This window comes from Desmodus rotundus, chromosome 13 (genome assembly GCF_022682495.2).
Source record: "Desmodus rotundus isolate HL8 chromosome 13, HLdesRot8A.1, whole genome shotgun sequence".
Taxonomy (NCBI): domain Eukaryota; kingdom Metazoa; phylum Chordata; class Mammalia; order Chiroptera; family Phyllostomidae; genus Desmodus; species Desmodus rotundus.
This window is the reverse complement of record NC_071399.1, coordinates 24325668-24342527: the sequence shown is the minus strand read 5'-3', so window position 1 is coordinate 24342527 and position 16860 is coordinate 24325668. Positions and strand designations below refer to the sequence as shown.

At 40.8% G+C, this 16860-nt stretch overlaps 1 protein-coding gene across 3 annotated transcripts in view; it reads left to right on the top strand.

Moving 5' to 3' along the window:
- The window catches only part of ZMAT4 (zinc finger matrin-type 4), a 313290-nt gene extending 297857 nt beyond the window's left edge, over positions 1 to 15433 (top strand). For all 3 annotated transcript variants that reach the window (XM_053916825.2, XM_053916823.2, XM_024578855.4), the window contains one exon: positions 12463 to 15433. In XM_053916825.2, the coding sequence (XP_053772800.1) occupies positions 12463 to 12467 (5 nt within the window). In that variant the 3' untranslated portion in view covers positions 12468 to 15433. The remainder of the gene's footprint in view (positions 1 to 12462) is intronic.
- The last annotated feature ends 1427 nt before the right edge of the window (positions 15434 to 16860 follow it).

Below are 16860 nucleotides of genomic sequence, written 5' to 3'. Positions count from 1 at the left end.
TGATCACCAATTGTGTGTGAGGAATCTTTGATTCCCAGGTTTCTGGCTTGCACCCTAAACTACGGAGATATCCCCTAAACTAAGGACTGCGTAAAGAGACACTGGTTTGGGAAAAATCAGGTTTTGCAAACTGCACCAGCCATATTGAGCTATCAGTCCCACCCCCGTCTTTGTCTTCCTCTGGAAGAACAGAGAAATAATCCTGGCTCTCTCCATGAAGACAGGTGGAGTGACTCTGCAGATGTTGATCAAGAGCCCTTATCTCTGGACAACTCTTGATGGATGGATGGTGAAACATTATCTGACTTCCTTAACCCAGCAAGGCAGAAATCACCTGCAGAAATCCTGAGAATCTCAGTAAAACATTGACTCCAAACTTCAACTTTATTATTTAAGTTTCATAACATTAATTCAGGCAACATAAAAATTTGTAACCAAAATTGTGTGCATGAATCACACAGTCTTGGGGTAAATGGGAAGAGAAAGAAAGATCTCTGTGGAGGGTGAAGAAGCCTTCCAAATAGCATTTTTAAAGCATCTACCTGTCCCAACAGATGTGCTAAGTACTTTGTATTATTTCTACTGCCTCTTCCTTTTCCTCCTTCTCTTCTACCCCCTCCTCCATCTCCCCTCTTCTTCATCTTTGTCGTCATTTTCTTTTAATTCACTAAACCCTTAATGATCAGGTCACTCCTTGATTCAAAACATACTAATCATTTTCCATCTTGTCTACCATAATAGTCTAAGTCTGTACAATTAGCTGCAGGGTCCTATCCACACCTAAACAGTCCCACCCCAGTTACCTCTTTGCCCTCCTATCATACCTCACTCCTTCCCTCAGCCCCAGCCACACTGACTCTGCTACTCCTTGGAGACCTCAAGAAGGGTCTTGCCTCGGAGCTTTCGTACTTACTGATCCCCCTGCCTGCTCTTTCCCCACAACTACATGTGACTGGCAATTTTTTATACATACAAATGGCATGTTCTCTGACCACTCTTAAAAATTGCACTTCCTATTTCCACATTCTCTATATCTCCTGCCCTGATTTTTCCTTCATATTCCATTCATTACTTACTTTCATTCACTGCTGATCTCTCTATATTAAAATATAAGGTGCAGATTTTGCCACTTTGATTTTCTGCTGTGCCCTCAGCACATTATAGTAGTGCTTGGCTCTGAAGGGGTGAATATTAACATCCCAATCATAGATGAGGTGACTGGCTTGAGGAAGCTGAAGTAATTTCCCAAGTCACATAATTAGTAAATGACAAGGCTTTAGTTCAAATCCAGATCTGTCTGGCCTGAAGATCCATGCATTTCCTTTTCACTATACTATGCTTTCTTTCCTTTCCAAACAGCCAGTTAAATACGTTCATGTAATCAGCAGCAGCTTCCATACAGGGAGTTTCTGCTTCCTAAACTCTGAATTTTGGTCAGAGCGACCAACTGTGAGGGACCTGTGTGAAAAGCCAAGAAAGAAAACAAATGAGATCAACAACAAAACTGTGGGGGTTTGTATACTCACGAGAGTTAAATGCCAGGTTCTTGAGATCCTTGGACACCATCTTCCCGACACCCAGGCTGGATCCAGCCCACAAACTGTGGGAAAACTGGTGACACACAGGAGCCAGCCATGGGTTCCGTTTCGATGGCAGGCACAGATGTCTGACTGTAATTGCTGTTTATTAATATAAGTGGCTTGGCTGTTCACAAATGGGAGTTCATCAAAATATTGCAAATGATGCACCTTGAGAAATGTCACTCCTTATCATGATTGCATTTCCATATTTTTTCCATGTTAGTTTGGTGTGTGTGTGTGAAATGCTTTCAAAACGTAGACTCGACTCAGACCAGCCCCTAGAGGCAGGGTATGTCTGAGTTGCTCCAAGAATCAGGAAGGAACAGTACTGAGACATGTTTCAGTGTGACTTTTAATACAACCTGCATTTCTGTAGCAATCAGATAGGAGCAGACCACTTCCTATCATTTGCAGCTCACTGGGAGCCTTGGGGATCCCTGGCTCCCTTCTCCTTTTCCTCTCTGTCAGTCATCAAGGAGTGAAGGTCATAGGCTGGAAGCAGGTAATTGTGCTGCCTCAGGAATCAGTGCTTCCCTCTGAGGACGATTGGAATGTAATTCATTTCTTCAATCTTCTCAAATATTAAAAAAGTCAACAACAAAAAAATTTTTTTCTTTCCCAGCAGGACTTTCCAGCACTGGATGGGAGCAGTCAGCATGAATTTTAATCAGAGAGTCTGTTTCTCAGCCCTGGATTTCTTATAATCAATGTCTTTCTGTCTATTAATTAAGAATGAATATGTATAGAGTTTGAGAACTGATCGATCTTGACCCCTAGGAGACCACTCAGTCACATTCAGAGCTGAGCTGGGGTGTGTTTCTCCATAGAGTGTAACCTTATGTAAGAGGTACATTAGAAGATGATTTTTCCTGCTAAAATGATTCACCCTGTGGTTCTTTAAATGGGTCAGCTAGTGCTGTAAATTAATTTATGAAAAAGGGAGTCTTTTTTTTTTTAAGGAACACATCTATTTAGGAGGTGAGATGTATACATATTCTCCTTCCACTGACCTTTCTTTTACTGTACCTCAGGTTTGCTCTGCTCTGATTTTCTCCAGCTACCATACCCCACTTACCTTTCTGAGGTGTGGGAAGGAGGTCGTGATTCAAGGGGATGCCCGCCTGGATGACTCATTGCCTTGGCCGGCAACTTCTGTGATCGGAAGAGCCCTGTGGTGATGGAAATTGAATAGGGACCATAGATTTTTTTTTCTCCTGCTAAGCTTTTGTGAGGGGTTTTCAGCATTTCAGGGTACTACTGGGAACAGAGAAAGTCATTCTTTGGTTGTTTTTCTTCTGCTTGATACTCTGTAATAGCACCTTTTCCCCCATTTAATGACTTAGTTTCCCAGGGCTGCCATAACAAAGTTCCGCACACTGAGTGGCTTAAACAATAGAAATTTGTTCTAAAGACTGGAAGTTCGAAATCAAGGTTTCATCGGGACCTTGCCTGCTGTGAAGGTGCTAGGGGAGGATCTGTCCCAGGCCTCTCTCCTAGCTTCTGATACGTATCTCCTCATTTACATATCTCTGTGTCCAAATTTCCCTTTTTATAAGGGCACTGGTCATATTGGATCAGGGGCCCAGCCTACAGCAGTACGACCTTATCTTAACTAAGTACATCTGTAGTGACTCTAAGTCTAAATAAGGTCACATTCTGAGGTTCTGGAGGTTAGAATTTCAACAAAATTCTACAAATTTCAACAAATTGTGGGGGCGCGTTAGGGTTGGGTGAGACATAATTTAATGCATAATATGAATCGCTAGTTATCTATTGTTGTTTAACAAATTACACTTCGATTCAGTGGTTCCAAACACCAACGTTTATTATCTTACAGTTACTGTGGGGTGAGGATCCAGGCATGACTTAACTGTGATCTCTGCCTCTGGGTTTCTCCTAAGGTTTCAATCAAGGCTACCCTAAGGGTAAATCTGCTTCCAGTTTCTCTCAGATCATAGTTGGCAGGATCTGGTTCCTTGTGAGCTGTGGAAATCAGGGCCTCTCTTCCTCCGAACTACTGGCTAGAGGCATTTCTGGGCACGGGCAGCCCACAGCAACTGGAGCAAGCAAGCCACAGGCTAAGAGACAGTGTGGGAACAAGGTGGACACGTCAGGCTTTTCCTTAATCTTGAAATAATACTGCCCATATTGTGTTTGTTAGAAACAAGTCACCAGATTCAGCCCATAGTCGAGGGGAGGACAGAGGACATAGCACCAGGGTGTGGATACCAGGATGCAGGGCCCTTTGGTCGCCACTTTGAAAGCTGAGCATATGAATCTGCCCTCTGAGTCATCCTTCCTTTTTCATGAAAGCTAGCTCGTTTTTACACCTGATACTTTGCTTGGCCTGCTTCCTGCCAGTACAATTTCTGGGTCCACTGGTCTCTTTCCATTTGGTGCTATCTCTGCTCCTTTCAGTCTAAAATGACACTGTATCTGCAGACGCCATTTTCTCAAAAGTGTTAGAACTTTTGTGAATTTTACTGGAATTGACTACACTAGAAAAAAGTCACACCCACAAATTTCTTGTTCTAGCGTTGGGTCCGGTAGAGAAGGCTGAGAGACAATGCCCTTAAATTTCCTGGAGGCCCTATTATTCCATTGAGGGACACCCTTGATCTCTTCAAAGGCCCCTGTGTGGGCCCAGTAACAGTCTGATTCTTTTACATTTTTAAAGTCTATACCAAGCAAGATGCAGTCTTAGCTTTATCTCTAGACCTCATTTTCCATAGTACTCGGAAGCCAGGTCTTAACTTTAGCATGCTTTGCTGTCCAGAGAGACTGAGAATTTTTAAAATCATCAAGTCTTGGTTTCTTTTTGTTTAACAGTTCTTCCTACAATTTATTACTCTTGCAGTTTACTCTAAATGTCAAGAAAAACCACGAGGGCACCTTAAACACAGCTTGGAAATCTCCTCAGCTGGATCACCAAGTTCCTTAGTGCTGGTCAGGGCCAGGTTGTGAGCTGCAGTGAGCCCCTCCCATACGGAAATGCAAATCTTCCTGTGGCCTCTCCCACCTCCTGTGTTCCCCTCCTCCACTGGCTTCATTGCCCTTCACAGTTCCCGGCTACTTAGGCCGAGGTTTTTAGCACCCCCAGCCTGACAAACATCTTACTTCCAGTAATGTAAGTACATTAGAGTCAAGTCCTTGGACACTTTGGAAGCCCAGGGTGATAGAGATTTATCATGTAAACAAACCAATGATAATGTAGTCAGCCAATATATTATTCCCACTACATTATGTCAATTAAAATGTATAATATAGTCTTTAAGAATTAATGAAGTCACATTATTATATAGAGTTATCATTGTGATGATTTACATTTAAACAGCTTTGCCACTCATTTTGCCATTTGCAAAGGGTTTCATCAATCCATATATTTCTCACAAAAGTCCTATGCAGCTGGGGCAATGTGGAGGGCGTGGTTATTTAGAGTGGGCCGTCACTGTTGATTTTTGCTAGGATTCCTAGATGTGTCTGAATTGTGTCCACATCATTGAGTTTCCCCACCGCAGACTTTGCAGACACCCAGACACCCTTGCCCTTTGCAGTATGCACCTGGGTTTGTTTTGGCTCAGACCTGGATATTCTGAAGGTGCTGCACTAGACCACCTCCCAGAAATTCTCCTTGAGGACATGCGGACTCTCTTATATTTCCTTGACTGGTCGCCGCAGTTATGACACAGAGTTTGGCTCTGTGTGAAAAATGCACTGGGAGATTTCAGTAGTGGATTCAGACCTCTGCTGAAAGGTTTGGCTGTGTTTGTGGTTGGTGCTGGTTAGCCGATGAACTCTGAGCCTGGAGGAGAAAAGAAAAATAAAGAAAATTTGTATAGAATCTTCTCTATCAGTGGATATGTCATTTTGGAGTTTGTAATAATTTTGATGGGACTGACAGAAAAAAAGCTGAACTTGGAATTAAATGACTTAAAGGACCGAGTCTATCTCTGCTCCAGTGACCTTCACCCAGCCACAGGGTTCCAGCATGACAGAGGTGAAGGGGCCTAGAGAATAAGTTGGTCTATTTCTTCATAGAATAGATGAGGAGATTGAGGCTTGAGGAGATTGAGGCTTGGGGAAATGAAGTAACGCGTGCAATGTAGCCAGTTAGCGGTAAACCAGGCCCAGAATTGTCAAATAATTTGTTACAAAACTTGAATTATCATGTACTTCTATTTTTACCACTGGCAGGCCAGCCAAGGTACCAGACATAATTGGCTTTGCCTAAATTAAGGGCAAGGTAGCAGAGTAAATAACCCTAATAAAGACAAAAGACAACGTTTATTTATTGTTTCCTATGTACGAGGTACAAAATACATTCATGTATTAACTCATTTAATTTTATAGCAGCCTTTCGAAACCTGTGCTATTGTTACATCCTCCCATCTTATGGATCAGGAAACTGAGGCAGGGAGCTCCAGATCTGGGATTTGAGTTCCAGCATCTGATGGTACGTCTCACTCTGTGACACTGCTCCACTGCAGAGCAGTTCCTGGTCCAGCCCCTTGAGACTGATCAGCGCCTGCCCCACATAGAAGTAAGCTTGGGCTCTGTCCACTGAAACACGGAAGCGGAATTGGATTGGTTTGCTACTGCAGTAATGCAGTGTGATTTTGCACTAACTGCCTGGAGTTATCAAAGATGTTAAAAGATAAGGCGCAGTCCTCCTCAAGACTACCCTCCTTCAGACGCCAGCAGCTGCAAGCTTTGGGGTTCCAGGCTGTCTGCTCTTCTGACCAAGTGGCTACAAATCCCAGGTCTCCCACTGCCTCCTCAGGTTAAACAGTCTCCTGTAAGGAATTGCAAAACTCAGGATAGTCTAGACTTAGGATTATAGGTTTATTATAAAAGGCAGAAATCAAGGCCAGACAAAATGCTTAGGGTAAGGCCTGGGAGGGTCCCTAATGCAGTTTCTGTGCCCCCTTCTTGTGGAATCAGGAAGCGCCCCTCATTCTTCAGGTACATTGATCTATTCACCAGGCAGGAAACCCCTCTGAGCTTCATAGTCCAGAGCTTTCGTTGGGGTTTTGTTACTTAGGCCTGAGCAATTGAATCACTGGCACATGCCTGAACTCAATCTCCAGCCTCCCCATTCTCAGAGAGGTGGAGCTAGTATCCTTTGGCTAAAATCTCAACCCTCTGACTACAAGGCTGGTGTTCCCAGCATGGCCAGTCCCATCCTGAAATTATCTAAGGACTCACTATGAGTTACCTCATTAACACATACTATCAGGGCCCACCCTGAATAACGAAGATGCTCCAATCAATTGGGACATTCCAAGGGTTTAAGACAGGGACTCCAAGAACCTGGGACAAAAACCAGATAAAGTCTTTATTATGTAAGAACTTCATCAGAAATTTTTCTTTCAAGTGATGAAGAACAAGGATAAGGTCATAAGAATCTCTAAATTTTCAGTGGTTACTTGGCCCATTCATGTACATTATCTCATTTAATGCACATGGCACTCCTTTGTAGAAGATATTATAGGTGTCTTTGTTTTACACATGGATGAATTGAGACTAAGTAAAGTTAGGAATATTGTACCATGAATATCCAACCAGTAACAATCGGTGCTGGAGTTTAAAACCAACTTTTCTAACTTTATATCATGAGCCCTTGGGATCTATTAGAAGAACAGTAGGAGATAATAATAGAGATAGAGCTACTTTAAATACTTAATTGTTTTTCTCCTCTGAGAATGCAGGCTAAGGATGGACTTGCCCAGGACAGGACCAGAAATGAGGACTGCGAGTATCTGGGAGTTAGGCTGCTTCCCAATGTGGCAATAGAGTTCCTCTCCAGCTTTCTTTATGTATCTACGTGTATTTGGGGAAGGTTATGCATTGATTCTGTGTCGGGCCTTATCCAAGAATTGAACACACAGACAAAGACAGTCCCAGGCTTCTGTGAAAGGAAGACAGATGGTAAACAAAAGATTGCAATAGGATGAGGTTAGAGAAACAACCGAGAGAAGCACTCAGGAGGGGGACGTAACCAGGACAGGGTAAGGAGAAGAGGGAGTCAGGGAAGATTTCCTGCAAGAGATAAAGTAAAAGTGAGGCTTGGAAGCAAACAGGCCTCCAGTTCTGTAAGTGAATGGGACAAGGCTCTGGACTCTTTTATCTGTCTAGGAGGCTGATGTCCCTTGCTGTTTGCATCTGCCTCGGCTATGGCTAGAACCCCAAGGTAGGAGGAATGGAGTCCCCCAGTAAGGGGGCTCAGGAGTGAGGGTGCAGGCCTCGGTAAGGCTGAGGGACATGGATATGTCAGGGGCTTCATAGAGTTTCTCGTCTGTAAAATGAGGACTTTGGACTTCCCTATGATCCCTGGTGTCCCTCTGCCTCTAACATTTCATTATTTTGTAATTTTATGAAAAATGGCTTGCAAAGCAAATGAATAGTGTAAGCAAGATTATAAAGAGAATGTTTGCCTTCTTAAGGGAATAAATTGTTTTCAAGCACATCAGGAGCATTAATTTGCATAGAAACAATGCAAGTTCTATATGAAGCAGAGAAGGTTTGTTTTCTTAGGTGCTTTGGTAAGTTAATTGCAAATTGCAATTTGTTTTTGTAAATTACTCTGTGTATATTAGGAAGTGATAGAGCTGCATTAATTTTATACATTCTACATTTTGAATATACACAACTTCTTGCATGTTTACAATATTTGACTGTTCTCTGAATTTTCTTAAATTATTTCTTCATTCAATGGCTATCATAGACAGGATTTTTTTCCCCAAGAAGAACTTGGATAAATTCACCTTGTGTTACCCAGATGTCAGAGATGTGGGCTGAGTATCCCACTGCCAGTCATCTTGGTTTGGTGTAGGACAACAAAATGGATAATACTCTGTTTAAATCGGAAGCCCTGCCTGTGCTTGTAACTCCCAGTTCTTGTGGTCTTTCTTCATCTTTCTCCCTTATAACTTAGCTTTCTCCTCCCCTTACCAATCAGACCACACAGACTTCCACTAATAACTGACATTTTAAGGATTTAACATTGCAACACTTTATCTGTTTAGACAACTGTTGGAGATTTGGGCGTCATACAGAGACTGCACCATGCACAGAACAAAGCCATATTTCTGGTTCTACTCTCTGCACATCTCCCCCCTGCTCCCACATTCTCTTTCTCTTCTTTCTTCTCCACCACCCCCAATTCCCCTGCCATTCGCTCTTCTCAGAAGCAAAACATATTTACCCCTTGTCTTAAGCATAACAATTAATTGATCATTTCCTATAGCTTAGACATAATCTTGAGGCTTTGTTTTCTACTTTCAAGTGGCTGCTCAAAACATTCCAAATACATTTTGTTAGGCCAAGGGTACATTCAGGAAAGGATATCATAAGGAAGCATGCTTCACCTAAAAGTGATGTATAAAGCTGGGCAAGTAGAGGCTTGGGCAGTAAGTTCCTGGGCAGAAGAAAGAGCCTATGCAAACCATAGAAGCACACGGGAGTGTTACAGAACCCTGCCTATGCGGTTATGGAAAAGCTGTGGGGTTCGATTGCCCACTGCCAAGAAGCATGACCCCCAATGCAAGAGTTTGGTGAACAAGGAAAGGGGTTGTTTATTTACAGGTTATACAGATTCAGAATAATGGCAGATTTCTGCCATTAAGTCCCAATTTAAAATACCCCCAAACACATAGTCCTGTTGCCCCCCTTGAAAACCTAGGTCAGTTTCAAAATACTCCAGTTGGAGGTACCATCTCTCAGAAAGGCAGAAATCTGCAGCACAGCATTCCAGGTCATAGTTCTGCATTCCAGGCATCTCCCACTAATCCATGTTTGGTCAGGTAGGTCCCTGTACAGCTCCATCTGCTCTGCCACTGTCTGCTCCAGGCAGGTTTCCCAGCAGGTCTCCTCTTTCTTACTCCAGCTCTTAACTCAAAACTGCATGGCATCTCCTTACTCCAAACTGCATGGCATCTCCTTACACACCAGACTTCATGGCGAAATCCCCCTACTTCCTGGCTCCTTCCTCACAGGACCTTATGGCTGACCTCACTACTGACCTCATGGCTGATGGCGCAGCCCTTCTTTACCCTTTCAAACCACACAGCTGCTACGTCCTCCTCTCTCACATCCTGCCCTCATTTTAAATGCTGACCCGACGCTTCCTATGTAACCTCATATCTGGCCCCTCCTACAATGTGCCTCTTTTGCCAGTTCCTCCATATTTTTTACCTTCTTTTTGCAAATGCGATTCTCATTTGACTCGGAGCTTTGGAATGCAAGACCTGCTCTACAGGGCCACAAGTCCCTCTGTGTGGCAGGAACACCTGCCGACTGGAGCTCCCGGTGATTAGACTTGGAAACTTCTCAAGTTCACCGACATGAACGCTTCTTTTGGAAGGTGGACGTACCCATTCCTAATTATCCTAAGAGTTTTCTTACCCAGACCCCAAGAAAAGGCCCCCATGATCTTTAGTTATGTTTTTTCTTTTCAAGTGAAATGGACGCTATGTTATCCTCATTTTTATGGTGATATATCTCAAAAATAAAGTGAACTCTGTGAGTATAAGTTGTATGTCTACAATGCAATGGAAACTGTCTCTTAACCCAAATCGAATTTAAGACTCCGTGAGAACAAAGACCGTTCTCCACCACACATGGAAACTATATAATGAATTCTTTTTTCCCTCTGCCTTTCTTCAATTTTCTATTTAAAGAAATTTCTTAAAACACATGAATTATACAGCTTATCTCTCAGATGAAAAATATTTTTCTCCTAGGATTGAATGGCTGTGTATTTATTAATAGCAATAAAATTTTCCATGTTCTTCTGTATCAAATAGGATGCAAACTACAATATAAAGGAGCCCTTCTAGCAATAATAATAGCAACAGATGAATAATTATAAAACCTATATGGAATTTAAAGGCATTTTAATTTGTCATTACTTCCCTGTGTTCAGAAAGGATCTGAATAATTATTTTGACTATAAAAAGGAAGAGTGTGATATTCTTTCTCATTATGAGATGAAGTTCTTAATATAACACTTTTACTATGAGTTAAAAAATTAAAAACAACTCTTTTCTGGTTAGCTCTAATGATGTAATCACGACTGCAGCCCGCTCAACTGTGGAAGTGTTTGTTCTGCTCCCTGTCACACAGGGCTGCTGCACTCCAAACTCACTTTAATTTGAAAAGTGTTCATTTTTGTAGCTGAGAAAAATGAGATCACACTTGTTTGTTTGGTGAGAACTTTCGACCTTTATGTCACATGAATTCATGAAGATAGCAATGACTGTAGAATTTTCGTAGGTCATGACCTGATGGTGGCAGAAACTGAATGTGAAATTCTAAAATAGGATTTTTCTTTTTATAACTGTGCAAAAGTAGCTGTTGTTACTAGGGTCATTCCAAGGCAAAATTTCAAAGCTATTTTTACCAAAAAAAAAAAAAATAGCATGTGGTTTCCATTTTCTTTTGGTCTGCATTATGGCAACAATATCCAAATTCTTATTTGAATTTTAAGAATATTTTAAGATCTATTTTATTAAGCATTTTGGGGGGGAGAGAAAATAAAATTTCAAGATAGGCTGTGTATTCTAGGTGAGTGATAGAATTTCGTTTTATAGCTTGTGGATTTTCATTTATCAGATTTTCCACTAAGATATTTAGATTTTAGTGGTGAGGGACAGGAAAATCTATACAAAGATTCTAACTTGCTCCAACACTTTTGCCACACTCCCTCCTAGAATATAACTTTAGGGTTAAGAGTTATCTATTAGAAAATACTGTTTTAGCAGTCTTTATTTCTTTTTTAATTTTCATCTGAGGATTTTTTTTCTGTTGCCATATTTTTTAGAGAGAGAGGGGAAGGGAGGGAGGGAGGGAGGAAGGGAGGGAGAGAGGAAGGGAGGGAGAGAGGAAAAGAGAGCGAACAATATCAATTGGCCTTCTTGTCAGCACGCTGACCAGGGATAGAACTTGTAACCGATGTACGTGCCCTGACTGGGAATTGAACCTGTGACCTTTTGGTCTATGGGATGATGCCCCAAGTAACTGAGCCACACTGGCCAGGGCTGTTTTGGCAGTTTTGCTGCAGCCAGAGGACAACTTTCAATAGCATGAGAGATATCCCCTGCATGTAATGTCAACAAGCTCTTTTGCCTTCTGATTCTGATCTTTCTCAGAGTTCAATCCTCACCCCTTAATAGGCATATAACCTTGTGCCATTAACATAGCGAGTTTAAGCCTCAATATTCTCACTTTGAAAATGGGGAGAAATAACATTCATATTAAAGATGGTTGTGGGGATTAAATTATCATGTAAAATAAAATGTGAAATTCTTGACAACTAGTAGGCATGCAATAAGTGGTAGTATCTAGTTCCCATAAAGAAAAAGAAAACTAAAAAAACCTTTAAAAGTTAATTAACTATTTGATTAAATCAATACTTTTTGAGAGTAAAACCAGAAACAATTTTTTCTATTTATCAACAGAAAATTCTGAATGAATAGAGAATGAGGTTTATAATAATTTGAAATCTAAATGCTATAATGTTGTCCTCTCCCAACAAGAGGTTTCTACAAGTAATTTTACCTGAAATTTAAAGATGGGTATATGCAATATGCCACAAATAAAAATTCATTTATTATTTTCATTTTAAGAATTTTCCAAATGAATGTAATGTCTGGACTGACCGTGTAAAGATATATATTTTCTTCTATAGATATGCATGGAGATGACATTGGTAATAATTGAGTTATATATAAATTAAATTATTTGAATTTAAAAGATTTATCATATAAATGTAGCTTTATTTTAATTTGATGGATAAAGTGATGTGGGGGTGGGGGAAGGGGGAGAGAGATTGGAATATGTAATTATGAAAGAGGGTGAGACTGTCTTCCCTTCTGTCTTATAGCCTGAAGAACAAGTAGTGAAAACATCAATCAAGAGATGAGAAAAATATCAGGATTTCTCTGCCGTGGAGAATTGCTTATCAACCACCAGAGGATTCTTTCTTGAACAATGAACATTTCTTACGAGGATTCACAAATTAACATATGACTAATCTTAGTTTTGGGGAGTAAATGAGCTTTCTTTTTTTTTAATTTTGTGGTAAGTTGTGATGTGTGGATGGATTTTTAAATTCTTTCCTGATAATATATTCAGCTCATGATGAATGATAACCCTATAGAAAACAGTGGGAGCATCGTTTAAACTTAAAGACAGTGGAAAAATCTTTATCTCCAGCTTATTCTAGACTCCTTTAACACATAAAATTATTCTATTAAATCCTCGATGATTGAGATGTAAACCACCTCTATGAAGAAACAAACATTATTTTTTCATCGTGTTGAACATGACTATGGCAACATGCACTGAACCAGAAAGAATCATTATTAGTAGAAGATAAATAATGAATGCAAATCCTGGTCCTTCTCGTTTCGCCTTCAAAAATGTGAGCCAGGTTTGCCACCTGAACAAAGAGGATGGAGCCGGGAAATAAAAGCAGAATCCCCATCTCTGTTTTCCGATCATTCAAAGAACAGCTTCTCAAGGTTAAGCCAAGTCCTCTTTGCAAGCTGCCAAAATAATAGCTTAGGAAAAGAATTAGTTTGCCTGCATGATGATCCTCTTAGGCAAAAAAGTCTTCACAGCAGTTGACCTTGATGAAATGTTTTCCCAAAGGCATCCAAAAGAAGAATTATAAATCCCGGAATGAGAGAGAAGTAAATGACTATTTCTTATGAAGTTGGCCTGACTTGTGGGCTTTAATGTGGGGTACAGATGATATGGGAAAAAGTAAATTCTGAAGAATGACAGCCTTGGGTATGATGAGGTCCCCTATTCCTCTGTTTCTCACTGATGCCCTCTTACTGAGCCAAGATTCAATCACTTTGGGAAATGCCCCAGTGGCCAACATGGCCAACTGGAACACTTACTCTCTGATGGGGAATGTCTCTAAGAATAAACCATAAAGCTCTTTCTCTAGGTTGAATTCTCCACCAGGGCTGGATGCGGTGTCCTGCAGGCTGGCTACAAAGTCAGGCATTTAGCTGCTATTCATGATGCTTCTCACTGCTCTCTGGCTGGGGTTACTCTTTGTTCATTGTGACCACAGGCAACTGATCTCTGGATGTCAGCATTTCTGGTCGCCTATTGTTTTTCTACAGAGAGCTGAGGTGGTTACAACTCAGTGAGCAATAAATGAAATGACTTAGAAATGCACAGCATTGTTATTAAGGCGTTTGAAATTTGGCACCATCCCTGGAGGCGGGCCCACTCGGGAGGGACCAGGGTGGCCGGTTTCCATGCCTGTGGAAAGAAGCAGCCACACCAGCCACAGCTGTCCTGTTGGAAAGAAGGAAGGTTTTGATGGGAAGCAACACATCTTGTTGTTTTGGAAAGCACACAACAGAGCTACAAACCTCCAATGATGACTTTAGTTCAAATGTGTAAAACAATGCTTTATTTGTCAATTCTGCTGTAAAATAAGCCCTGTCCATGTTTAAAAAAACAGTCTTTGTTTTCCTTTGTGTTTAGTGTGTGAGCTCATGGCCTCAGGTGTTTTTGGTTTTGTGTTTTTAATAATCTAATATAGTGTAGACGAGCCTATGAACACAGATCTCTTTTCCTTTACAGAAAGGCTCTGCCAACATTTATAGATAAGCTTCCAGATATAATAATCTGATTATTTCAGAATTCTTCATTGAAGCGCCATCGCTCATTGGCAAGCTATCAAGTGAAAGTGAATACCCTGCCAGAGACTTTGTTTTCAAATCTCTTTACATATTTTGCCCGTGCAGATAAGGGAAACTATCATTGCAGCAAACCATGGAGGTTATATGTTCAGCTTTAAACAAGAAGAACCTACGAATATACTTATATTTTGGGAAATCTTACATGGAAACATTCCTGCTTGGAAAGCTAGTTGTTTGTTGTCATTTTTGGCGAGGGTGGGGGTGGAGATGGGGTATGGTTATATTTGTTTAATTAGGTCACGTCTCACATTCTAGTTTCATTATGAATGAATGGGATGAGATGTAAGGTAAATATTTTCAAAGAGGCAAATTAATTCTGGCCCAGAGAAGAGACCCTTGCAGATTTGAGCTTTGCGGAGCTGCTCTGGCAGGGCCACCTGATTACAGTAGAGATTCTGAGAGAGATGCAGGCAAACCCAGGGATTTCCTGTAAACCCTCAATTCATGAGAAGTAGGAAAAAATGCTACCTATTAGAAAGAGCGAGGCTATCCAAATTATCTATACTTAAAGCACTTTCACAGTTCCAGACTACTTGTAGGAATGTCAATGCGACTAGCCAACTACTGCCCATTTGAAGTTTTGCTCCAATGAGGGAGAAATGACTCAAAATTAACAGCACTCAAGCCTAACGGCATCCTTCTATTAGAGTAAAATTTTTGTATTTACAGGGATACTTGCTAAGTGGTTGAAATAGTCTGTCTTTTTTCAGAGATAAAATGCTCCTACAGTCCTGGTCATGCAATTCGTTTATTTTCCAAAGAGTTTTTCTTAAGTGCAGAGGTGAGAGCTTCAGGCTAGTGCTTTTGCCAGTGGCCACAAACGCCATGGCTGTGAAACCCAAATTAATGAGCTTTCATTATATATGGTCTTCACAGCCAAGTGCACTAATAAATATGATCATAAAGCAATCTGCTAAGTGGAGAGGACTACATGATCCCTCTTGCTGATAAAAGGGGTAATAAAACTCTCATCTGCAATTGCTTGCCCACAAAGACCGACGGGATTTGTTTTTCATCTGCCTCTCAGATGACATGTAAATATAAATAGGAACTGCGAGAGTCTTTAGACCTTTCTATTGAAGTGATTTATCAGACCAATCAGACCAAGAAAAGAAGAATAGGAAATATTTTGATGAAAAATGCTAATATTCCCATGGGGAAATTTGAGCCCTGGGGGCTGGGCGGGGTGGGGTGGGGACACACCTTTTCTGAAGCCAGTCTTTGAGGTATTTCTGACAGGCCATTGTGAGCACGGCATATTAGAACTCCAGTAAGAAAATAACCTTTCTTACTGTCAGGTAATAAAATTACTACCCTCTCTACATTCCGTCCAACATAAATACGCGCTGCTTGTTTGACCAGCTTGTACAAGGAATTGATTGTTGTTCTTTTGTGACCGGAATGAGAAGGGTCTGACCAACACATCATTGTGGCAACAGATCTTTCCTTTTTCTGCTGCTTACATAACATATTCATGCTGAAGTCATGCTAAACTACCTCATAGGTTTGTGGTGTGGATGAGCTAATTAATAAATGTCAAGTGCTTAAAAATGTAAATCTCCATTTAAGTGCTGCCTTTGTTTTTAGTTGAAGGTCTTCATGTCAAGTTAACTAACTGGATATTTCACTGAAATATCCATGCTGATCGATTTGGCTTTACATTTAATAAGCAAATATCTTAATGTGAAATGAAATCCTGAACATCCCAGCATGGACTGAGAGCATCAAACTCAAGTCCGGCAAGTGTAGCACCTAAGGAAAGGAAAAGGCACTTAGAAGCAACACTAAAATATTTTCTTAAGCAGGTGTTAAAGCAGGCATCCTCGAAGGTGTGTCTCTGGAGGGGTCAACACTGGTTTTAAAGAGTGATATAAGTAATTTTGTATTATACTAGTTAGAATGCCAAAAATTGGCAGTAGTTGATATTTAAAAATTAATTTATGTTTAAAGTCCTGTAACCCTCAATTCCTTCATATGTTGAGTCAAAGATAAAGACAAGCGTCGTAGCTGGTTCATATGTATCTGAATACCTTCAAAGGAAGTTGTTCAGGTGAACATCTGCCTTGATTCGTGTCTTTCTAGAACAATGCTGAACACTGTTTTTCTTTTTTAAGGTACTGTTTAAAGAGAAAGGAACGAAGAGCTAGCAGTTCTGAGTAAGGGCACATGAAGGCTATGGCAACTAGCTGAAAAAGAAGTTTCCTGCTGCCATTTACTTCTCTGCCATTTCCCCCCATATGATTAATTACTCCTTAGTCACTAATCTGAGCTACAGGGATTTTTCTTGCTAATTTCAAATGCCTGAAGTTAATTAGCAATTTATTCTGACCTTTAGAATCCACATTCTATAATCTTCAAATTATATGCGTGAAAGAAAAAAAAATCGAATTTTACCTGTACCCTCACCTCCAGCCATTGTTAGCAGGTTACAGCCAAACTATTGTTGTGTGCCGAGCTTTCACCTCACCTGTGGTCGGTAGAAGTCGGGGCTCAGGTTCCCTCATTCCATAGCTGGTCACTGGGATCAGCAAAGTTTGCTTTAAGTTAAATCAGAC